A 26,822-nucleotide genomic window follows, 5' to 3' on the forward strand; every position below is an offset into this window, starting at 1 on the left:
ACCATCTATTAGTTCTTCCAAATAAACTGACCTTATCAAAGACAGATACATGTAAATAAAGGCAACAGTAGCATACTGCTGTTCAAGTCACAAATCGACCAAGAGAAGACAAATCCAGGTTACAAACCCAAACAGGGGAAACACATCAACAACAAGAGGAAAACAAGGGAACAACATAAACACTGAGGTGAACAAAAACAGACACTCACATACAAAGAAACAAACTATTAGATTACAACTGCCATATTCTTTATCAACTCAATAAGCCATTACTGAGGTGGTTGGGCCAAACAATCTCCATTGAAATAGGATGTGCCAATGTTAATACAAATGCATACCAATTATTGTTAATCTTACACTGGTGATTCCCAATAATCTGATCTAACCACAAACTAATATATTGTATCTAAGGAAAGGTTATAGGTCAATAGACCATTACTGAGTTTGCAGGGCCATTGAAATGAAATGTGCCAATGTTAATACAACTGCATACCAAGAGTCATTGACCTAAAGCTTGTGGTTCCCCATAAACTGATCTTATCACAAACAAATACATATTTGATGCCACTGGTGTCAGAAACAGCATACAATTATCCTCGCTTTTAAACTGTGTCAAGACGAGATAAAATGCACATCAAGATTCAGGAAATATTTCTAATTTTCTGAAACAAAAAAATGTATGAAAACTTTCATCCTTGAACTTTTTCTAATCAACAGACTTCTCTGTATTTGGAATTGTGTAAACATTGTCTATTTTGCCAAATATAATAACAAACCTTAAACATGTAAAATCATGGCCTATTAATGATATAAAAAGAAAGTCAGACATTCCTTTTAGTTCATTTAATATAAAAAATATCTATAACATGCAAATGTAAAGAAACTTTTCAAAAGCATCAATAAGTTTCGGAATAATCCAAATAGTTACATAATTAGACATTAATTCCTATTGGTTAAATTAGCTGCCTTTCTATAATGGTATAAGTTTCAGTCAAAATGTAAGATTAAATCAATAACTATCATTTTGCATAAAATGTTGAAAATAATATGATGCTTTTCAGTCTAATATTCATACTTTATGAGTTGACCAAATAACTTTAATAAGAACCCCTAAAAAATCAACACCAAACTTTCTTAGCGCTAGGTACATTCATGATATAACATAACTTCATATATACATTGATTACTTAAACATAACTTCCCCTGCCTTCACAAGACAACAATAACCTACAAGACTACAACCTTATATGGTGGTATAAAAAGTTGACAACAATTTAGATTGATATTTTTGCAGATTAACAACATTGAGTCAAACTATAGTGTAATAAAAGAATTTTATATATATGTTAACAAAAAAAGTTGTATTTATACCAATTAACAATGCATAAGTTGAAAATCAAATTTATAGAGTGAACAGACAGTCTAAGAAATCATTTTTAAACAATTTTTATTAATAAAATGGATTAACATTATACAAAATTAATTTGTTCATTATCCAAAACAATTATTCTCTGTGCTAAGTGAACAGCACTATTTCCCAACAAAGTCTTTAAGAATTGATATATAAGATAGAGATATAGGTAGTGATATATCACATGATAAAGTAATTATGTATGAAACAATTCACCGTTTCAGAATCTAATGCATTCAAGGTGACATGCTCAAAAGCGTACACCAAAAACATTGTGATTGGTGTAGGACGTTCTAAATAATGGAAAATCAACCAATGACATGACATTATTTTCATTTTGATGTAAGAACAATGAGATTACCCATAGTCCTTTAGATTCTGAAAATGAGAATTAAGTAATGGCTAGAGAACCATTCTCCTGCCAAATGTCCATGGTTTCTAATGCAAACATACATGTCTACTTCACAACAATATGTGTTCCATAATTAACAATGGTGTGTTGGTATAGTCAAAAGTAAGTTGACGAAATTTATGATGCTGTGTTGGTACAGTCAAAACGTTGATCTAATCATCATCATCCACTGGAATTACAACATAGGGTTGGTACGGTACAAACTTTGATCTGTCATGACACTTAGCTACCCATATTGGTTTAACAAATATCAGACTTGGATTGTCTGTTAAAGCCTGCAAACATAAAAATTATCTCGTTAAACTATTTGATTATACATAAGGTAGTAATGGGAGATCTTTTACCAGTCTATATTTAATTCATTCATATCTTTTTAGACTCATGGTCATTTAAATATTCAAGAGCTTGCAGCTGCTACTCCGACTCATTTCTTCAAAGTCTGAGAAAAAATTGATGATGTTCTCAAAACGTTCATCAGTACCAAGCAAGACCTATAAAGTATTCAGTGTCAACTTGATACATGTACATCTTACAATAATTCAATACACCAAATAACGTTGACCTATTGTATTTATTGCATTTAGTATCTGAAATATAGACCTGTGAAAAATAATGTTGACTAAGGAACCATGAAAGTAAATTAAAGGTTAGATGAACTCTGTGAGACAGACATGTACATAATTACAATACACCAATTGTAGTTTACCAATTGCTGACAGAACCGATCTGAGATACAAACTTGACCACAAAAACTTTGTCTTGATCGCTGGTCCTGGTGAGGAGAATTCTGTCTAATGGACAAAAGGACTTTGCAGCAGAGTCTTTTGAAATAAAGACATACCCCACCTCCCTGATCCCTTCTACCCCTTCTATATTAGTCCCTTTGGACCCTTCTCTATATACTGGTACTTACATCATCAAAGTTCTGGTCCCACTCTGAGTTAGTGACCACAAAGTTAACTTTCTCAGACATATAGTCTTCTAACTCCCTGTAATTATAAATATCCAGTTGTCACATTAATTTAAGGTTGAAAACATGAAGCTGATACACAGCTATGAGCATGCTCATGTATAAAATAGCCAGAGGAGGGGCCAAATAACATATACAATGTTGTAGACAAAACAGCAACTAAAACAGAAAAAAAACTATTATACTGACAGGTAGAAAAATTCTTTAATCAAAGAGGGGGGGGGGGGGGGGGTATCGTTTGATAGTTTTCATATAAAGAATGAAAAAGAGAACAGCTAGAAACATGTTGACAATATTGAAATCAATTGTTGTTTAATGTAAATTCGTTTCTTTACTTTAGGATTCAATTTAGACCAATGGAAGAGATCTGCATCTTCTAAATCTAAACATTCAATTAAAGTTGATAGTTAATTATCTAAAATTCAACTAGTTGAATTTGGTATTTTAACAACAACTACAATATTTTTTGAAATCTTAATAGTGTACGACTGAACTGCAGGCTTAGTATGGCCATTTTCCATTTCTTGTGACAGTACTCTTTAAGATTTTTTATTTTTTTCTTAAGAAAGTTATTAAGATTTTTTATTTTTTTCTTAAGAAAGTTAGGACTGAAAAATCTATTCAGTTTTAAATTTCCATTGATAAAGTTCCCAGTTAAAACTCTCGTAACACGGGTACAGGTACTAATAAAAAAAACAATATGATTATTGTAAACTGTGTGAAGCTTGTTTCCAAATCCTACATTTTAAAATATTTGTAAAATTTCATGAATAAATCGGTTTAAACAACAAAATGCAACATTTGGAATTTATTTTTTTCTTGTTACCATTACAGAGGGGGGATAGGACCTTTATCTGGACTCCGGGATCGGGTGTTTTTAACCTCGGGATTTCGGGATTTACCCTTTTGTGTTCCAGGAATTCTATTTTTGAATTTCGGGACCTCAGGAATTCGTTTTTTCGAATTTCGGGATTTCGTGTTTTTAAGTTCGGGATTTTGGGATCAAGACCCCTCCTACCCTCCCTCATTACAATGATTATGTTAGTACACACAATTTAGTTTTAATGGAAGACTATATATAGCTACTTATCATATACTAAATGTTACATTTTAAGTGTTTATTTTAGTGGATAATTACTCATAAATTGAGGTGCTCCCGATTTGGAGGAAGATTCTCAAAACAAAGTTTTGCAGAAAAAAAATGAAAAAAATCATTTTCTCCCCAATCTCATGTAGCCCTCGGACTTTGTTTACTTTAAAAGTTGATAATCTAAAAATTAAAGTATTGCATATTGATGTTTGAATTATCTACAGCAAACATAATTATGTTTAAATTAAACAAATACGATTTTTTAATTAGTGCACAATCTTTGAGAATGTCTGTCATGTCTGAGACATGTGACAGAGTTGTCAAGTCACAACTGGAGATTTAGAAATTTTCAGCTGGAGTTTGTGCCTTATAACTAGAGATTTTTTATCGACATTTTTATTGACATACGCAATGGTTTTTTTGGTGTTTAAACTGCATATTTTCCTTTTTTGTTAATGATTCTATAACTCCATAGCCATTTTTACTTGATATAAATAGAAGATAAGGGTTTTTTAAATATTTATTTATTATATATAAAGTTCAAGATAGAGTGATTAGCCATCATATATATTTGGTAAAAAGTATCTCTGCTTAAGCTACATTGTCAATTTTGGTACCACTAACTGAACTGTGGTGTTGAATTGATAGAGTTGTGAGCTTTCTGTTGGGTTTGCTGTCTCCATATGTTTGGTCAAGTCATTAGGGTCACCATAGTCAGCTTTGCAACAAGTGTAGTATGCATACATATTTGAGATCATTAAGACATTTGTCTTAAGGTTAAGTAATATAACTGTTCAATGTTTTAACAGCCTCACAAAAAAGTCGTTGTTTATACAACTTTAATTAACCCATTGTCAGTATTTCACTTCTAATCATCCAGGCATGTGTCCTAAACTTGCTAGTTGATCACCAGGTAATTGCCAATATTCTTTTATTGCTGTTTATACAGTCTAATCCTTAACACCTTCATAGATAAATCGAGGCTATTAACCTTTTGACATCAAAACAGTTATAGGAAACTTCCGTTTTTTTCGGACTTACGATATTAATTTTGAGTTTCTTGGATTTTTTCCCTGTCAGTATAAATTTTGTAAACAAAAATTGCTACTGAAAATATTTCGACGTTGACATTCTCAAAAAGCGGAAGATTTCAAATTTTAACAGGAGGAACGGAAGAGGGTCTTAAAAGCGGGAAGAATCACATGTAATCATTCAATGATTTAAATAACCAGTGAAGGATATCCCTGCTTCAACGTAGTGTGGCATTCCAACAATAACGTCACTATAAAATATAATGTAGGTTGGATATATTTAGAATATCTCGTAATACTGATTTTTCCGGATTGTAAAAGAAACGTAAATAGTGTTAAGGAGAGCTCAATATACGATAATTTCGAGAGAAACAGAAGGGAGAATGTGTAAAACTAGAGGCTCTAAAGAGCCTGTGTCGCTCACCTTGGTCTATATGAATATTAAACAAAGGAAGCAGATTGAAAATTGACTACAAAGGTCAATAACTCCTACAGGGGTCAATTGACCATTTCGTTCATGTTGACTTATTTGTAGATCTTACTTTGCTGAACATTATTGCTGTTTACAGTTTACCTATATCTATAATAATATTCAAGATAATAACCAAAAACTGCAAAATTTCCTTAAAATTACCAATTCAGGGGCCGCAACCCAAAAACAGGTTGTCCAATTCATCTGAAAATTTCAGGGCAGATAGATCTTGACCTGATTAACAATTTTACTTCATGTCAGATTTTCTCTAAATTATTTGGTTTTTGAGTTATAAGCCAAAAACTGCATTTTACCCCTATGTTCTATTTTTAGACGTGGCGACCATCTTGGTTTGATGGCTAGGTCACCGGACACATTTTTTAAACAAGAAACCCCAAAGATGATTGTGGCCAAGTTTGGATCAATTTGGCACAGCAGTTTCAGAGAAGAAGATTTTAGTAAAAGATATATAAAATTTACGAAAAATGGTTAAAAATTGACTTTAAAGGGCAATAACTCCTAAAGAGGTCAACTGACCATTTTGGTCATGTTGACTTATTTGTAAATCTGACCTTGCTGAACATTATTGCTGTTTACAGTTTACCTATATCTATAATAATATTCAATATAATAACCAAAAACAGCAAAATTTCCTTAAAATTACCAATTCAGGGGCCGCAACCCAAAAACAGGTTGTCCAATTCATCTGAAAATTTCAGGGCAGATAGATCTTCACCTGATTAACAATTTTACCCATGTCAGATTTGCTCTAAATGCTTTGGTTTTTGAGTTATAAGCCAAAAACTGCATTTTACCCCTATGTTCTATTTATAGCCATGGCGGTCATTTTGGTTAGTTGGCGGGTCACCGGACACAATTTTTAAACTAGATACCCAAATGATAATTGTGGCCAAGTTTCAAATAATTTGGCCCAGCAGTTTCAGAGGAGAAGATTTTTCTAAAAGATTACTAAGATTTACGAAAAATGGTTAAAAATTGACTATAAAGGGCAATAACTCCTAAAGTGGTCAACTGATCATTTTGGTCATGTTGATTTATTTGTAGATCTTACTTTGCTGAACATTATTGCTTTTTACAGTTTATCTCTATCTGAAATAATATTCAAGATAATAACGAAAAACAACAAAATTTCCTTAAAATTACCAATTCAGGGGCAGCAACCTAACAACGGAATGTCAGATTCATCTGAAAATTTCAGGGCAGATAGATCTTAACTTGATTAACAATATTACGCCATGTCAGATTTGCCCTAAATGCTTTGGTTTTTGAGTTATAAGCCAAAAACTGCATTTTACCCCTATGTTCTATTTATAGCCATGGCGGCCATCTTGGTTAGTTGGCGGGGTCACCGGACACAATTTTTAAACTAGATACCCCAATGATGATTGTGGCCAAGTTTGGTTAAATTTGGCCTAGTAGTTTCAGAGGAGAAGATTTTTGTAAAAGTTAACGCAGGACGACGACGACGGACGACGCCGGACGCCAAGTGATGAGAAAAGCTCACTTGGCCCTTTGGGCCAGGTGAGCTAAAAAAGTGTTATGAGTCAATCTATTCATTTCTGTCTCTCCTTCTCATCAATCTCAGTAAGATTTGTTGGTGTTTTTTCCACACTATAAAAACAAAATGAATGATGTGAGGGAATGTCACTCTGGTCAACCCAAAAAACCTGGATACCCCCCATATTTCAATAATAACATTATATATCTAATTTGAAATGAATTGAGTTTAAAACATTCTCATTAAACAAGAAATATTATTACATTTTATCTGACTTACCCATCATAAGCTGTGATATATCGTACCATACTACGTCTTGTCCTTTCATTATAATCTCCATACAGAAGGAAATGTTTCTTCCTAAAGAAGTCTGGTAGTTCAGGAAAGCCTGAATCATTTCCATCGTCTACTGCTCCGTTCTTACTGGGTGATTCCTTCTTGGATGATGATGGAGCGCCATTCTTTATTGGTGATTCCTTTTTAGAAGATGATGGGGCCTCTTCATCTGTAGAGGCATTATAAGGATCATCATCATCTTTTTTCACTGGTTCCTTTGGATTATCTATCTCTGCCTTTACCCTAGATATAACATAGTCATTCTCACAATGAATCAACAACAACTCGATTCAATTCATCACCCTAGATATAATTAGTTATCAAAGGTACCAGGATTATAATTAGGAATGCCAGACGCACGTTTCGTCTACACAAGACTCATCAGTGACGCTCATATCAAAATATTTATAAAACCAAACAAGTAGAGTGGGTGGCCCATATTCGCCTTGGACACATTTTCGCCGTTTTGCTATTTTTTCTGTAAAATTTGTGTGCCTTTACCCAATACTTGCCTAAATAGATGGTAAAGGCTGCTTGTAATGTTCAAGCTGTTGATATTCCTCTTTACCCAATTTTCAAGGTTATTTGCAATTATAAAGAAATACGCAGTTGTTTTTCAACAATTTTGGCAATTATGCGCAGTCTTTAAGTAAAAAATTGTGAGAAAAAATCGTACAGGAATGATTTCTCAAGCTAATTCATGTAATTGCAGACATTCTTTTTTATAATATAGCAGGGTAATGAGGATGGTCATATCATACATGGTGGCTAAAATGTGTCCCCCATGGTACACAAACAACTTGATTTCCTCTTGTGTTTGTGTTCGTTCTTGTAACAATTAACCTATATTTTGAAGATAATTCCTTTATCAAACATTTTTTTCATATAGTTAAATTTCTGAAACCTACATAAAAAGTTCCAAATTTTCGAATGTAGGTGGGATGTAAGTTGAAATGAACGAATTATGCGGCTTATATGGGTCCCTCACTGTACAAAATTGAAGATCATTGAGGATCCAAAATTCCAAAGAATTGGGCCAAATTGTCTCTTTTATTGTATTCTTACAACAAATTTAACCACAAAGGCTGCTAATATAGAAATATTATTTACATATTTTACTTTAATCAATGTTTGAAACAAAAATATAAATGCTACTTTATTTCTTGTTTTAAATTGTAGCTCATACACAGATTTACTCCAGCTTCATCATCAGCAATATTGATTTTAAAACATTACAAAACTTTTAAATAAATTCAAACAAGATTCAGCAACATGAAAGAATTTTGCAATGAGGTGTATGGTTGAGGGTGTAAAAAGTCACATGATAAAATATATATACATACCTCCTAACTTCATCTTCTGTGTCATCTCCGGAATCTGACATGTCCATTGCTTCTGTAAAATAAAACAATACATGCATGGTAGAGTCTTTAACATTAATGTTTATTTTCATCCAGAATTTAGTAGTTTTATTATATGTATTTGAAGAGTTCATCAATTCGTCTATTCTCTTATCTTATTTTCTTGGTAGGTTATATTTCTTAGTACTGTTTTTCTTTTAGTCAGTAAGCCATGTGTCTTATTATCAACATATAAACGGCAATGAAGACTGTTCCTTTTTTTTAGTATATTCAAGTAAGTAGAAATTTGGTGGAAAGAGTTCATACACCACTTTCCTTTTGTTAGTTTGGGTTGGTTTTTCTTTTCCCTTTGATTAAGAGTGGTTTCGTTTCCTAAGCTGACCTTTGCTTCATTTGAGTGAGGTTTTCTGTGGTCAGCTCACATATATGTTTGGTTTAGTTTAAACATATTTTATTTTCTGAATTAAAGCAAATTGGATTAGACACAAGTAAATCTTATAAAGCAAACAGTCTATACAATATAATACTAGCTATGTTTGGTAAAGGTGAGGTTTTCAATGGTAGGCTTACCTTTGCTTGGTTTAGGTGGTGTTTTCTTTGGTAAGCTTACCTTTACTTGGTTTAGGTGGTGTTTTCTTTGGTAAGCCTACCTTTGCTTGGTTTAGGTGGTGTTTTCTTTGGTAAGCTTACCTTTGCTTGGTTTAGGTGATGTTATTTGTGGTTAGCTTACCTTTACTTGGTTTAGGTGATGTTTTCTTTGGTAAGCTTACCTTAGCTTGGTTTAGGTGGTGTTATTTGTGGTAAGCCTACCTTAGCTTAGTAAAGGTGATGTTTTCTTTGGTAAGCTTACCTTTGCTTGGTTTAGGTGGTGTTTTCTTTGGTAAGCTTACCTTTACTTGGTTTAGGTGGTGTTTTCTTTGGTAAGCTTACCTTTACTTGGTTTAGGTGGTGTTTTCTTTGGTAAGCTTACCTTTGCTTGGTTTAGGTGATGTTTTCTTTGGTAAGCTTACCTTTGCTTGGTTTAGGTGGTGTTTTCTTTGGTAAGCTTACCTTTGCTTGGTTTAGGTGGTGTTTTCTTTGCTAAGCTTACCTTTGCTTGGTTTAGGTGGTGTTATTTGTGGTTAGCCTACCTTAGCTTAGTAAAGGTGATGTTTTCTTTGGTAAGCTTACCTTTGCTTGGTTTAGGAGGTGTTTTCTTTGGTAAGCTTACCTTTACTTGGTTTAGGTGGTGTTTTCTTTGGTAAGCTTACCTTTACTTGGTTTAGGTGATGTTTTCTTTGGTGGTTTAGTTTCAGATGGTTTTTTCTTTGGAGGAGACTTTTTGGGAACATAATCATCCTCATCAGTACTCGATTCATCTGGGGAGTCAGCATCGCCAAGACGGTAACTAAGCAACAATAATGTAAACATGGTAAACAAATAAACGAATAAACAAATTAATAAATCATCTGGGGAGTCAGCATCGACAAGACGGTAACTAAGCAACAATAATGTAAACATGGTAAACAAATAAACAAATTAACAAATTAATAAATCATCTGGGGAGTCAGCATCGACAAGACGGTAACTAAGCAACAATAATGTAAACATGGTAAACAAATAAACGAATAAACAAATTAATAAATCATCTGGGGAGTCAGCATCGACAAGACGGTAACTAAGCAACAATAATGTAAACATGGTAAACAAATAAACAAATTAACAAATTAATAAATCATCTGGGGAGTCAGCATTGACAAGACGGTAACTAAGCAACAATAATGTAAACATGGTAAACAAATAAACGAATAAACAAATTAATAAATCATCTGGGGAGTCAGCATCGACAAGACGGTAACTAAGCACCAATAATGTAAACATGGTAAACAAATAAACAAATTAACAAATTAATAAATCATCTGGGGAGTCCGCATCGACAAGACGGTAACTAAGCAACAATAATGTAAACATGGTAAACAAATAAACGAATAAACAAATTAATAAATCATCTGGGGAGTCAGCATCGACAAGACGGTAACTAAGCAACAATAATGTAAACATGGTAAACAAATAAACAAATTAACAAATTAATAAATCATCTGGGGAGTCAGCATCGACAAGACGGTAACTAAGCAACAATAATGTAAACATGGTAAACAAATAAACGAATAAACAAATTAATAAATCATCTGGGGAGTCAGCATCGACAAGACGGTAACTAAGCAACAATAATGTAAACATGGTAAACAAATAAACAAATTAATAAATCATCTGGGGAGTCAGCATCGACAAGACGGTAACTAAGCAACAATAATGTAAACATGGTAAACAAATAAACGAATAAACAAATTAATAAATCATCTGGGGAGTCAGCATCGACAAGACGGTAACTAAGCAACAATAATGTAAACATGGTAAACAAATAAACGAATAAACAAATTAATAAATCATCTGGGGAGTCAGCATCGACAAGACGGTAACTAAGCAACAATAATGTAAACATGGTAAACAAATAAACAAATTAACAAATTAATAAATCATCTGGGGAGTCAGCATCGACAAGACAGTAACTAAGCAACAATAATGTAAACATGGTAAACAAATAAACGAATAAACAAATTAATAAATCATCTGGGGAGTCAGCATCGACAAGACGGTAACTAAGCAACAATAATGTAAACATGGTAAACAAATAAACAAATTAACAAATTAATATATCATCTGGGGAGTCAGCATCGACAAGACGGTAACTAAGCAACAATAATGTAAACATGGTAAACAAATAAACGAATAAACAAATTAATAAATCATCTGGGGAGTCAGCATCGACAAGACGGTAACTAAGCAACAATAATGTAAACATGGTAAACAAATAAACAAATTAACAAATTAATAAATCATCTGGGGAGTCAGCATCGACAAGACGGTAACTAAGCAACAATAATGTAAACATGGTAAACAAATAAACGAATAAACAAATTAATAAATCATCTGGGGAGTCAGCATCGACAAGACGGTAACTAAGCAACAATAATGTAAACATGGTAAACAAATAAACAAATTAACAAATTAATAAATCATCTGGGGAGTCAGCATCGACAAGACGGTAACTAAGCAACAATAATGTAAACATGGTAAACAAATAAACGAATAAACAAATTAATAAATCATCTGGGGAGTCAGCATCGACAAGACGGTAACTAAGCAACAATAATGTAAACATGGTAAACAAATAAACGAATAAACAAATTAATAAATCATCTGGGGAGTCAGCATCGACAAGACGGTAACTAAGCACCAATAATGTAAACATGGTAAACAAATAAACAAATTAACAAATTAATAAATCATCTGGGGAGTCCGCATCGACAAGACGGTAACTAAGCAACAATAATGTAAACATGGTAAACAAATAAACGAATAAACAAATTAATAAATCATCTGGGGAGTCAGCATCGACAAGACGGTAACTAAGCAACAATAATGTAAACATGGTAAACAAATAAACAAATTAACAAATTAATAAATCATCTGGGGAGTCAGCATCGACAAGACGGTAACTAAGCAACAATAATGTAAACATGGTAAACAAATAAACGAATAAACAAATTAATAAATCATCTGGGGAGTCAGCATCGACAAGACGGTAACTAAGCAACAATAATGTAAACATGGTAAACAAATAAACAAATTAATAAATCATCTGGGGAGTCAGCATCGACAAGACGGTAACTAAGCAACAATAATGTAAACATGGTAAACAAATAAACGAATAAACAAATTAATAAATCATCTGGGGAGTCAGCATCGACAAGACGGTAACTAAGCAACAATAATGTAAACATGGTAAACAAATAAACAAATTAACAAATTAATAAATCATCTGGGGAGTCAGCATCGACAAGACGGTAACTAAGCAACAATAATGTAAACATGGTAAACAAATAAACGAATAAACAAATTAATAAATCATCTGGGGAGTCAGCATCGACAAGACGGTAACTAAGCAACAATAATGTAAACATGGTAAACAAATAAACAAATTAACAAATTAATAAATCATCTGGGGAGTCAGCATCGACAAGACGGTAACTAAGCAACAATAATGTAAACATGGTAAACAAATAAACGAATAAACAAATTAATAAATCATCTGGGGAGTCAGCATCGACAAGACGGTAACTAAGCAACAATAATGTAAACATGGTAAACAAATAAACGAATAAACAAATTAATAAATCATCTGGGGAGTCAGCATCGACAAGACGGTAACTAAGCACCAATAATGTAAACATGGTAAACAAATAAACAAATTAACAAATTAATAAATCATCTGGGGAGTCCGCATCGACAAGACGGTAACTAAGCAACAATAATGTAAACATGGTAAACAAATAAACGAATAAACAAATTAATAAATCATCTGGGGAGTCAGCATCGACAAGACGGTAACTAAGCAACAATAATGTAAACATGGTAAACAAATAAACAAATTAACAAATTAATAAATCATCTGGGGAGTCAGCATCGACAAGACGGTAACTAAGCAACAATAATGTAAACATGGTAAACAAATAAACGAATAAACAAATTAATAAATCATCTGGGGAGTCAGCATCGACAAGACGGTAACTAAGCAACAATAATGTAAACATGGTAAACAAATAAACAAATTAACAAATTAATAAATCATCTGGGGAGTCAGCATTGACAAGACGGTAACTAAGCAACAATAATGTAAACATGGTAAACAAATAAACGAATAAACAAATTAATAAATCATCTGGGGAGTCAGCATCGACAAGACGGTAACTAAGCACCAATAATGTAAACATGGTAAACAAATAAACAAATTAACAAATTAATAAATCATCTGGGGAGTCCGCATCGACAAGACGGTAACTAAGCAACAATAATGTAAACATGGTAAACAAATAAACGAATAAACAAATTAATAAATCATCTGGGGAGTCAGCATCGACAAGACGGTAACTAAGCAACAATAATGTAAACATGGTAAACAAATAAACGAATAAACAAATTAATAAATCATCTGGGGAGTCAGCATCGACAAGACGGTAACTAAGCAACAATAATGTAAACATGGTAAACAAATAAACGAATAAACAAATTAATAAATCATCTGGGGAGTCAGCATCGACAAGACGGTAACTAAGCAACAATAATGTAAACATGGTAAACAAATAAACAAATTAACAAATTAATAAATCATCTGGGGAGTCAGCATCGACAAGACAGTAACTAAGCAACAATAATGTAAACATGGTAAACAAATAAACGAATAAACAAATTAATAAATCATCTGGGGAGTCAGCATCGACAAGACGGTAACTAAGCAACAATAATGTAAACATGGTAAACAAATAAACAAATTAACAAATTAATATATCATCTGGGGAGTCAGCATCGACAAGACGGTAACTAAGCAACAATAATGTAAACATGGTAAACAAATAAACGAATAAACAAATTAATAAATCATCTGGGGAGTCAGCATCGACAAGACGGTAACTAAGCAACAATAATGTAAACATGGTAAACAAATAAACAAGTTAACAAATTAATAAATCATCTGGGGAGTCAGCATCGACAAGACGGTAACTAAGCAACAATAATGTAAACATGGTAAACAAATAAACGAATAAACAAATTAATAAATCATCTGGGGAGTCAGCATCGACAAGACGGTAACTAAGCAACAATAATGTAAACATGGTAAACAAATAAACAAATTAACAAATTAATAAATCATCTGGGGAGTCAGCATCGACAAGACGGTAACTAAGCAACAATAATGTATACAAATAAACAAATTAATTAATCATAAATGCAAAATTTAATTACAAACATCAATAAAGAATTATATTGCAACATTGTTTGTATCCTTTATTTGGATTGGATAACGTCACTTATATACATGGCATCAATTCAAAATTGATGCTATGAAAATGTACTTTACAACACTTTGAAAATGTTTATTTACATTGAATGTTTGAATCTCACTTTAAATTGTAAGATTTGATTAAATATTAAATATAGTCTGACAAATTTTATTAATCATAAATTAAAGGTAAGTAAAAATTGCATCTTACTTCTAAAAGGTTTATAAATAAAAGTATAAAATGTATATATAACATCATGAATTTCCTAAATGAAATTATTTGTTTCACCATGTTTTATTTGGTTTATTCCCGATTGTCCCACTTTTAAAAATTTTAGAGTTCTGATTGTCCCACATTATTTGGCAGCAGTCCTTTTGCGCCAATTACTGTTTTTCAGGGGTATGATTTGCGCCAAATTTTATTTTCAAAATGTATCAATTGCGCCAATATTCGTAACTCATTTGCGCCAATTTACCTGTACACATATCTATTAAAATAAAATATTAATGATTACTATATATTAATTCTTATTTTTGCCTCAAAAGGTATCATATGTAAGGAGATATTTCACCATAAAGACGAGTTTCTGAAGAGAATTAAATGATTAAGCAGCATTAGACAGTCAATGTACAGAGAGAAAATAAAACTTATTGCTTTGCTTAACGAAGATATGCCAATATAGGAAAAAGAAGTTTTTGCTCTTTATGTTTCAGCCACATACATGTATGTTGATGACACAGAGCTTTGTTCACACCATGCGTATTGGCTTTATTATTATTATGAACAATTATTAACTATTTTATGGATTTCATCCTTCAATGTTTGTGTTTTTTTACAATAAATAGAAATTAAAAGCTACTACATACATTAAATTTGGAAGTACCCATGCAGCAGCAGTCAGAAAAACATATGTTTTAAAAAAGGAAAGATGTGCCGTGTTACACTGCCGGTTCCAAGTCCAAATAAAGGAGTGAGCAAGTAATTTTTCTTTTAACTGGCGCAATCGTATGTTTTATTGTTGGCGCAAATGATACCATCTAATTTGAAAACATGTGGCGCAAACGTAGCATTTGAGAAAAAAAGTTGTGGCGCAAAAGGACGCATTTTTGGCGCAAACGGATCTCTCCCCATTATTTTATGTAGTAAAATGTTCTTAGATAAACAAGGTAACTGTTGTTTGTTTTGCTAAATAAACAAGAATTAATTATTGCACATTTAATATTAATTTTATAAAAGTATAAAAAAAGGGTGTTTTAAATCCTTAGATTGATACACTTTTGATTAAAAAAATATAATATTTCTGATTTATGAAATAGATCTTTTAAGGTCTTGAATTAAACTTTTTTTCTGAACATGAATTGGTGACGAAAATCATATGGTGGTGCACTTATTTTTGCTGCAGCCATTTGAAAGTACCCAATTCTGATGATTTTCTCAGTTTTCATCAAATATTATCCATTTTTGGGCTATTATCATGAAAAAAATCACAGTTTTACAATTAAACTTTTTTTTTCATACTTTCAATAAAGATAGAGTGGACCAATCTGAATAGATCTAACTTAAAAAAAAAACAAAAAAAAACTAGAAGTAGGTGTTAATATAAGAAAGTTTTATAAAATTTTATTGCTTTTTTGTGTCAAATTGACCATTCATAATTTGTCAATTTATCAATTTTGGAATTTTCTCTTTTTTTAGAACACAAATCATATTATTTCAACTTCTTTGTTATAATTGATTGAAAAAAATACATATTTTTTTTATATGGGATGCACATGCTTTTGGTAAAATCATTTCTTGTACCCCCATCTATTTTCTCTAAATTTGCTGCTGTCTAGAATTTTTTCAGATCAGCCTTTCCAAGAATCACTATTAAAGGTTGTTTTTCCAATTTTCCCATTGTTTTTGCAGTCAACAGGACTCTTCACCAATAATAAAGAAGAGCCAGACTTTCATAAGAAATAAGAAGATGTGGTATGATTGTCAATGAGACAACTCTCCCAAAGAGACCAAATGACGCAGAAATAAACAACTATAGGTTACCATACGGCCTTTAACAATGAGCAAATCCCATACCACATAGCTACAAAAGGATCCAAAATGACTAAAGTAAAACGAGAAAACTAATGGCATATTTCATGTACAAATAATGAACGAAAAACAAATATGTTACATGGCAACAAACGACAACCACTGACTTACAGGCTCCTGGCTTGGAACATCACCACAACAAAGACACTAAGTACAGATCTGAGAGTACTCGCAGTACTGTCTGTGAATTTCAAAGCCAATACAAATAATTAAAAAAATATGCATCTTAGACTAAAAAAAATGTTTTTTTAAAAGACTTCATATTATATCATATGATACTTCAATTGTACCTACTATGAGCAAAATAAAATATGTAAGTATTATTATTTGTTCTTATTTTGTTCATATTTTATAAGTTACATTGATTAGTAATCTTTGAGTAACTGCAACACGCTATAAAAACAAATTAATCATTATAAAAACAGTTCCCAATTGTCCCACATTTAAACTTCCCAATTGTCCCACAAACATATTCCCGATTGTCCCACAAAATTTCATTACCTTTTTACCTGTAATTTCAAAAAGTGGGACAATCGGGAAGACACCTTTTATTTGTATGTCTAGATAATTATCAAAGTTTTTGTTTCATTGAAGTGAGCATTTTCATTTTATTGAAATATTCAACGGAAAAAAATCATATAAAAAAATAGAGAAGGTATCCATGGGAAGAAGATGATGCCCCAGCTTGCATCTCATATCAAGTTATAAACAGACATAACTGAAGAAATGTAAAATTGACACTATCCAAATATGCCCTTGATCTGAGTTTTGTGGTAATAATTAGTGTGTATAAGTTTCATTAATTTGGTTGATGCAAATTTAAGTTTGAGAATGAAAAGGAAATTCAGCAATTTTTCCATTCGTAGAGGGACATAACTGTAAAATTGTTAAAGTGATGCCACCAGAATTCACACTTCATTTGTGTTTTGTGGTTAGAAGCATTTTGTTAGGTTCATACCATTTGGTTGAGGTGCAAAATTCAGCAATTTTTCCATTTGTAAAGGGACAACTTTACAACCTGTTGGTGACCTTCTGCTATTGTTTTATCTATGGTCGGGTTGTTGTCTCTTTGACACATTCCCTATTTCCATTCTCAATTTTAACAGTTGAAATGAAGCCATTAAAATTCAAACTTGATCTGTGTTTTATTGTAATAAGCATTTTGTATACGTTCAAATCATTTGGTTGATGTAAACTAACGATAGAGAATAGAAACCAACTTTTGATGTTGTCTGTACGTACAGACGAACAAAGGAAAATCTTAATGCCCTCTCCACTACGACAGGGGCATAAAAACTGTCAAGAATTCTCAAGTTCACCATCAAATTAAACATATTCAATTATTTTCTTTCTTATCAATAAGCTTTGCATTATTAAAATTTTTCTTTAAATATGGTAATTTTGTGGCAATTAGATACTAACATAGCATATTAAACTACAGCAAAGTATATACTGTGGATTCATCTATATTCCTTGGATATCAATTTTTTGTCCATTTTGTGGGTAGATTCAAGGGAGCAAATGTTCAATGAATTGCAAATTTTCTGATGCATGAGGACTTTTCCATAACCACGAAATTAAATATCCCCAAATATGCCAGTTTTCCTCAAACCACGAAAATTGGTACACACGAAAAATAAATGAATCTACAGTACATGCATTTGTACTGAGATTTGACATTATTTGGTGATTTGGTATTGATGGACCATGAGTGTAATTTACCAAGATTTTTTTTCATTGAAGAATATATGTAGACCTTTAAAAGTTGTTTAATTATTTGTGTAGATGGGTTGTTGTCTCCTTGATTGCTTAATATATTTAAGAGTGTTATTCTATTGGTGATCATGTATTTCTGTATAGAACTGAATGTTCGATTGGATATTAAGTAAAATTTTCTATGCAATGTACTGACATTCTGTGTGGTATAAGTTTACAATGTCTCCATATCAACAATGTAAATACTTACTTTCTCCATGGTAACAGTTTCTTCTGTTTATAACTTTGTAATATCCAATCTTTTTTGACTATTTTCCCTTTCCCTCTGACCTGGTTATACTTTGGTGTGTTTGAGAAAGCACATCTGTAAAACAAGAACCTGGTACTAGTATTGTATGGTATACATTTGATATCACATTTAATTCTTTTTTTTATTTATAGATACATATAACAAATAAAGTAGAAGTTACAGACAGTATATAAATCTCAAACTATAAACCTGGGACCTATATCAAAACTATTTTAGATTCTAAGGGAGATAATCATTAAAAAGATTGAAAATCAATTTTCTGATGCCAGTATGCTAATATTGGTATATCATTTGCTCTTGAATTTCACACCACACAAACATTGTTTTTGCTTTTTATTTTGTTGTATTTTCAGAATGACATTACCAGTTGATCAGTGAGGTGAATGTTTCAAAGACTTCATTATTTTTATAACACACTGTAATAATATTGATTACAGATAAACACATTGTCAACTGTATACTGATCACAAGTAAACACATGTAAACATACTAATTTCAAATAAACTTTAAATGTTCAGATCATGGAAAATCTATTAAAAAAATGACAGAAATATGTTCAATGTTTGAAGAAGGAGTTCAGACCTTTTTAAGCTGAATGTAAACTAATTGAGTTCTGGAGCTGGTAGGTCAGTAACTGATAGCTATATATATAGTAGTCCTTTGTTAATTTATGTATCATTGTCATTTTGCTTAGTTTCTTTTATTACCTGTATTGACATTCGATTGACTTCTATTAAACTGAGTTTTACTGTGCCTATTGCTGTGTATTTCTTTTTCTATATAAGCTAGAGGTATAGAGGGAGGGTTAAGAGCACACTAAACATGTTAAACCCCACCACATGTATGTACCTAATCCAAGTCAGGAGACTCTGGCATTTGTCAGTCTCTTGTAGGTTTTCAACTTTAGATAATTTATATGTTTTGGAGTTTAGTATGACGTACATTTTCACTGAGCAAGTACACATTTTTGTTTCGGGCAAGCTGAAGCCTGCCACAGAGTGCAGGAATTTCTTGCTGTGTTAAAGACCCATTAGTGGACATCGACTGTTTTTTGCTCTTTCTTTGGGTTTTAGTTTCTTTAACAATCCCCAATTCCACTCTCAATTTTAATATTAGAGCAGAACTTCAATAGGTGAGATAAATATAAAATCATATGAAATGAGTAAATACATCAGTCAAATGAGGAAATAAATATAAAATCATATGAAATGAGTAAATACATAAGTCAAATGACTATATACTCACATGAGATGAGTTCATCCTTTCTCCAGTCTGGTTTATATACTCACATGAGATGAGTACATCCTTTCCCCCAGTCTGGTTTATATACTCACATGAGATGAGTTCATCCTTTCCCCCAGTCTGGTTTATATACTCACATGAGATGAGTACATCCTTTCCCCCAGTCTGGTTTTTATACTCACATGAGATGAGTTCATCCTTTCCCCCAGTCTGGTTTATATACTCACATGAGATGAGTTCATCCTTTCCCCCAGTCTGGTTTATAAACTCACATGAGATGAGTACATCCTTTTACCCAGTCTGGTTTATATACTCACATGAGATGAGTTCATCCTTTCCCCCAGTCTGGTGTATAAACTCACATGAGATGAGTTCATCCTTTCCCCCAGTCTGGTTTATATACTCACATGAGATGAGTACATCCTTTCCCCCAGTCTGGTTTATATACTCACATGAGATGAGTTCATCCTTTCCCCCAGTCTGGTGTATAAACTCACATGAGATGAGTTCATCCTTTCCCCCAGTCTGGTGTATAAACTCACATGAGATGAGTTCATCCTTTCCCCCAGTCTGGTTTATATACTCACATGAGATGAGTACATCCTTTCCCCCAGTCTGGTTTATATACAGCTCCCATGTCTACAGCTTTTTGTCTGAGCTCAGCTCTGTAAGGATTCTGGAACCCACTCATTGCAAACACCACACCTTCCATTAATCTACCAAAGGCTTTCACTGCAGATTCCTTTGGAGGTTCAGCTAAAAAACACATTAAATCCCATAAATTACTCATCAATATTGACTACATGCAATGGTGTACAGTGATGATTTCAAAGTATGAACAAGCCTTTTTATTGTTTGTTTAACTAATCTCTTATACATTGCATTCCTTATGCTAAAGCAGCCAATCTGAAAACTGAGTATGACTTACATCACTGGTACTTTATAACTATAAGCATTATGAATTATAGTTTATTAGAATTCCATTAAAATATTGTTAGCTTTAGACTTTACTGTGTGAACTTTGACACTGATTTTATACAAATGAAACTAGTTCAAAATTACTTTGATGTAGAAAAAACAATATCTGACTGGCAAACAAAATCTCTCTCTCTGTTATATACTGCATGCTGTTGATACTCAGAGAACATTCACATTAATTGGTTAGTAACTTTATTGTGTGTATTCCTTTCAGTAAACTGTAATGTCTTCAAAACATTACATTTATAACTATCTTGTACTTATATCCTTATTTTGTTCAACTTATATTCTATAAATATTAACACTTTGACTTTTTATCCTAACTTTGTTGACCTTACATTTAGTTTTCTTTAATGGAGGTACTGATTCACTTTTAGCAGAAGAGGCTGTGGAACTGATACTGGTTGACTGTTTCTTCAGGGATGGGACTGGGGTACCAGAGCCAGAAGGCTCATCATCTGAATCGTCTGTATGTTTCCTTTTATTCTGCGACTAGAAAAAAAGGGATATTTCCTATAAAGCAATTTCAAACAAAGAAAAAGAATGATAAAGTCATGTTTTGGCATCAAAGAATTTTCCATTTTTTCTGTTATTATACCTCATCATTCAAGCCTGTGTTAAGATCTGTTCTTCTAAATATTGACAAATCTTTTTGTTTGAAAATTATTTTGTTTTGGGCCATAAATCCTTACATTTTTCGAAACACATTAAACTTCGCTTCACAAGTGCAAATAACCAACTTGATTCTAGATTAAATCTAGAGAAGGTCAGGAGAAGGTTGTTTTTTTACCTTTGAGTTTCATGTTTTTTGTGAGGATGATTTTATTATTGTTTAGAAGTATAATTTAATTTTGAAATGTAAAATTGAAAAAAAATTTGCAATCATTTTTTTACTCAGTATATCAATGTATATACTTACTGTTGGTGTGATTTTGACCTGTTTTTCTATTTTTGGTGAAGATATTGATTCATCAGCCAAACGTGAAGCTGCTCTTACGGCAGCTGCCCCTACAACAGAGAACAGTAAAGTAGTAAAAGGACTACAGTGACAAACCCAATGGATATAGTATGCTTAGGAACTTCTGTCAGTTTTCTCCTTATCATTTGCCAATACTTTATAGACAATCAAGGAAATTACTAAGGTGTACAAAACTCAGCCCTCAATGAACTAAAATCATGTATCACATCTATTTATAAATTTTGAGAATGGGAAACATCATAAACTTCCAGAAATTTGTACTTTTTCAAACGTTTTTAAGATCAGATAAATTTAATAATATCTTCCTTTGAAAATAGTGTGTGTACATGAAAACATTTCACAAAGCCCTGTGACTATACACTATTCTTATAGTCACCCACATTATTACCCTATCCTTTACCTGTTGGGGCTGGTTTCTCAACTGGTTCTATTTTCTTTTTGGCAAACAGTGATCCAGTTGTTATATCATCTCCTGTTTCTGGTTTAACAGTAAATGCTCCTAACTTCTTAGTTCCCTGAATAAAGAAATCCAAACAAAACTATCTATGGACTAAATATTTGTGTAAATCTAGAATGTAAATATCTACCTTCTGTTTCATAACCTTAAGGTGGCTTAAGGATGTACACCTCTGAGAAGCAAAATATTTCTAGAATTAAACTTTTTTTCTTAACCTGATTTTTGGGTTTATAAGACTATAAAAAAATAATTGGTGAAGAAAAAATCATATGGTGGTGCACTACTTTTTTTGCTACAGCCCTTTGAAAATGCCTAATTTTGATGATTTTCTCTTTTTTCATCGATTTTTCCCTATTTTTGGGCTATTATTGTGAAAAAAATCACAGTTCCACAATTAAACTTTTTTTCATACTTTCTATAAATATGAAGTGGACCAATATGAATAAATTTTACTTAAAAAAACTATGGGTAGGTGTTAATATAAGAAAGTTTTATCATATTTTGACGCTTTTTTGTGTAAAATTTACCATGCTGTCAATTTTGTATTTTTGTGATTTTTCTCAATTTTAAGAACAAAATGCATATTATTTCAACTTTTTTGTTATAAATGATTGAAAAAATCCATATCTAAGAAATTGGAAAACAAACAAAATGATATGGGATGCTGATGATTCTTGTAAAATCATTTTTTGTATCCCTGACCCATTTTCTCAAAATTTTGGCTAAAAATACTGACTTGATTGGTCATAAAATTTGAAAACTGGATTACTCAAAAACCATTCATTGTAGTCGTACACAATTTTTTCACAGAGTTATGTTTTATTATAATATTTTTTAAATTTATTGATATTTTTCACTTGTATCACATGTTTTGGAAATAATTCAAGAACGAGATTTCAACGAGACTGAACGAGACTGAAAAGTCAGAAGAATACATCCTTAACTCTCGTTCAATAGAAATTTAAGCTTTCTTCATTTTAGGTTATCAGCTTTGCATTTCAACTGGCATACACTTAATCCTAAAGTAATTTCCTATGCTTCACAAAGTGTGTCAAACAGTTCATCTATCACATAAAAATCATTATCAAATATTTTCAATGCTGCATGATGTCTAAAGTTTCCTGTGTGAGTGTCATACATGTGTAACATCCAAAATTATGATAATGTAGAAATATGTTATCATGAGAATCAATTCCTTTACAGGTTGAACTGTTCTGTAGCAATGTGTAGTGGTGATCACATTATCTTTGTCATTTTAGATGAACTGCAAAGAATGCAATTTTAATTTCTAACATCTTGAAAATTTGGTAAAGGTGCATTCTTTCCTCACTATTATTATACAAATTAAATGCATATGAATGTAAAGAAGATACTTTAAAAGATCTCAACAAAATCTGCTTATGTATATCTTTTGAAACAAAAAAAATAAGATTTATCTACCCAAAGGATAGAAATTGTTTACTAATTGATATTTTGAGTCAATGACTAAAATTTTGACTCAATTTACCCTAAAAGTAGCACAAGAAGGTATTTTTTTTTTTGCATATTTAAATTGACTAATGAACCAGATGCTCCACAGGGTGCAGCTTTATATGACCGTAGAGGTCAAACCCTGAACAGTTGGGCAAGTATGGACACAACATTTAAGCTTGATACAGCTCTGAATTTAAAATCTAAATACATGGTTAGATTCAGCATATGGGACAATACCCCTAATGCGCCTTGAAATGAGGAACACAAAAGTCACGTGTAAACAAAAAAGGATACTCGGGTTTGCTAATTTACGGAAAAATGAATCACACTTCGTACCCCGAAAATTTAACCACATAGGTAAAAATGTCTCAGCTTCGAAACAAGCCATCATACATATACAAGTTTACGATATGGGCTGAGCAACAGAAGAAAACGTTACCATTATGGCCTATGGAGAAACAATTGCGCATATTGCCCCATCTTGTAAGAAAGGATCCAGAGATATCTTAGGCTAATTTCACCTTGTACACCACAGAAAATTGTGAAAATGATGGTTAGTAGTTTTTTTATTTATACCTAGTTATCATAAATGATTTCAGATAAATAACATTGATAAAGAACAGCCAAAATTCAATGAACTTTTCACTTTTAAATGCAATACCGGCACGGGGCTGAACACTTTTTTTAGGCACAATCATAACTTTGTTTACATCCGAGAGATCCGAAATAAATTGTTTATTCAATTGAAAAAGGCAAGAAAAACTTAACATGTAATATAAATAAAGTGTAAGTAAACATAACACAATATAGTCTTTGTTATGCAATTATCACTCTGGACTACAGGAATAGCTGATAATCAAGGGAGATAACACACTTCACACGAGTAAAGTGAGATACATCATACATGTGCTTTTATCCAATGATTTGACCCTGGTCAGTAGATATCATATGCAAATAAACAGAAAAAAACCATGTACATGTATTAAGAAAATCACGAATTGCTATTGTTAATGCACACGAGCAAAACACAAGATATTGTCATTTCTCAGTGAAAAAGGGGGAGGGTCAAACCTTCTTGAAAACAATATTACTATTTAACTACATGTATTAAGCTAGTTAGCTACTACTCATTGCTTCTAATATAAACAGTTTAAATGAAAGTGGCGAAGCCACAAGGGAGAAGCATTTTTCTTTCTTTGTGATAAAATTTTCAAGAATTAGATTTTTCTCTCTCAATAATACTTATGTATTTAAATTAAATGATAACACAGTTTCAGTTAATTTTTTTGTCTTATTTCAGTTCCAGACATATCATTACTTTTAGATATGAGATGACAAACTAAAGGTTTTAAAAAGTCCTGAATAACTGGTAAGCATTTTGATTTATTAGGTAAGCTCTAAATTTTTTATTTATGGTATTTGTGCAAATGAAATTACAGTCGGTATGTTAGAAATATGCTTATATGAAAACTGTTGCTATGGTCTTGATATTGAATGAAAAGGCTTGGTTACTGATCTTTTCGACTCAACATTTCATGTTAAATCTTGCGGCAACTGATTCTCATGTAACACTGCAAACTCTATTTAGCACTATTTTGATCTGTCATTATTTAATGACGCCATAATACGTGTGATGTCACAATGTTTCCTCTAATACCTCATGTGGATTTCTCACTGATAAAGGGTTTTCACTGAAATACATATAAAAAGCCTTTTTTTTCTCAAATAGAATTATGTGAATGGACAAGTTTTGAAAATTTGCACTTCATTGCACTCTAATTACATAATAAGAATGACTTTCCCAGTAGTTTTGAGGGGTTTCCACAGTATTTTATACCAGATGTCCACTAGTAAGAATAGTTATTTTGGTGGGTTTTTTTTTATGAAATCTACATTTTTGCAAAATTTCTCTGTCAAAATGCACTTTAAGACACAAGAAAATGTTATAGAATGCTTTAATAGGGTCTGCGTATTGTAATTTAAGGTTATCATGAGAAGTTTTGTCCTTGTTTTGACTAGTAAAGGTATACTGGAAGAAATTAATTATACATACACGTTGTATTAAAAATAAATTAATATATAGCGATAAAAGTGTCATTGACATAAAGTGCTGAAACGACTTTATTTTTTTTCAGAAATGGACAAAAATACACAGATTTATTCAGAATGTCATACCGATGAAGATCACCTAAAAATATTTGGAAAAATCAGAACTATGGATTTCAATATGGGACAATACCCCTAATGCGCCTTGAAATGAGGAACACAAAAGTCATGTGTAAACAAAAAATCTCTGTGTAGTGATATTTGACACATTTCTATGATAAACAAATGACTGAGCTGAACCATTAGTGTTAATTTAGAAAGTAAGGGAACACAGAATAAATGTGTAAAAACCATGGAGCTATGAAATGTGTTCAAAGTATTAAAATTTCAAAGAACTTATTGTGTTAAAATTGGGATTTTTTACCATGAGGAGCCACATCGCAAAAGGATACTCGGGGTTTGCTAAATTACGGAAAAATGAATCACACTTCGTACCCCGAAATTTAACCACATATGTAAAAATGCCTCAGCTTCGAAACAAGCCATCATACATATACAAGTTTACGATATGGGCTGAGCAACAGAAGAAAACTTTACCATTATGGCCTATGGAGAAACAATTACGCATATTGCCCCATATCATAGAACCCCCAATAATTCAATTTTTGATGAAATCTAATAATGTTCAATTTTAGACCCTTTAGACCTCAATGTGGACCAATTTGATAACTGGGCCCAAATATTAAAAATCTAAATACATGGTTAGATTCAGCCTATTGAAGAACCCCATATATTCAATTTTGTTGAAATCAAACAAAGTTTAATTTTTGACCCTTTGGACCTTAATGTAGACCAATTTGAAAACGGGACAATACTGTGCAATTGAATATTTCTTGCTATTGCGCAAACTGTGCAATTGAAAATTTCTTGCTATTGCGCAATATTGAGCAATTAAAGATTTCTTGCTATTGCACAATACTGTGCAATTGAAGATTTCTTGCTATTGCGCAATACTGTGCAATTGAAGATTTCTTGCTATTGCGGAATAA

At 32.0% G+C, this 26,822-nt stretch overlaps 1 protein-coding gene across 2 annotated transcripts in view; it reads right to left on the reverse strand.

The window, feature by feature from the left end:
• Positions 1–842: 842 nt before the first annotated feature.
• The window catches only part of LOC134728083 (DNA repair protein XRCC1-like), a 32,698-nt gene continuing 6,718 nt past the window's right edge, over positions 843–26,822 (reverse strand). The window contains exons 5-14 of one of the 2 annotated variants that reach the window (XM_063592484.1): positions 22,198–22,312; positions 21,738–21,826; positions 21,157–21,310; positions 20,428–20,596; positions 18,539–18,652; positions 9,853–9,989; positions 8,585–8,636; positions 7,185–7,484; positions 2,737–2,812; positions 843–2,098 (exon numbers count right to left, since the gene is read on the reverse strand). In XM_063592484.1, the coding sequence (XP_063448554.1) occupies positions 1,976–2,098; positions 2,737–2,812; positions 7,185–7,484; positions 8,585–8,636; positions 9,853–9,989; positions 18,539–18,652; positions 20,428–20,596; positions 21,157–21,310; positions 21,738–21,826; positions 22,198–22,312 (1,329 nt within the window). In that variant the 3' untranslated portion in view covers positions 843–1,975. The remainder of the gene's footprint in view (positions 2,099–2,736; positions 2,813–7,184; positions 7,485–8,584; positions 8,637–9,852; positions 9,990–18,538; positions 18,653–20,427; positions 20,597–21,156; positions 21,311–21,737; positions 21,827–22,197; positions 22,313–26,822) is intronic. The other variant, XM_063592483.1, reaches the window with a different exon arrangement.

This window comes from Mytilus trossulus, chromosome 8 (genome assembly GCF_036588685.1).
Source record: "Mytilus trossulus isolate FHL-02 chromosome 8, PNRI_Mtr1.1.1.hap1, whole genome shotgun sequence".
Taxonomy (NCBI): domain Eukaryota; kingdom Metazoa; phylum Mollusca; class Bivalvia; order Mytilida; family Mytilidae; genus Mytilus; species Mytilus trossulus.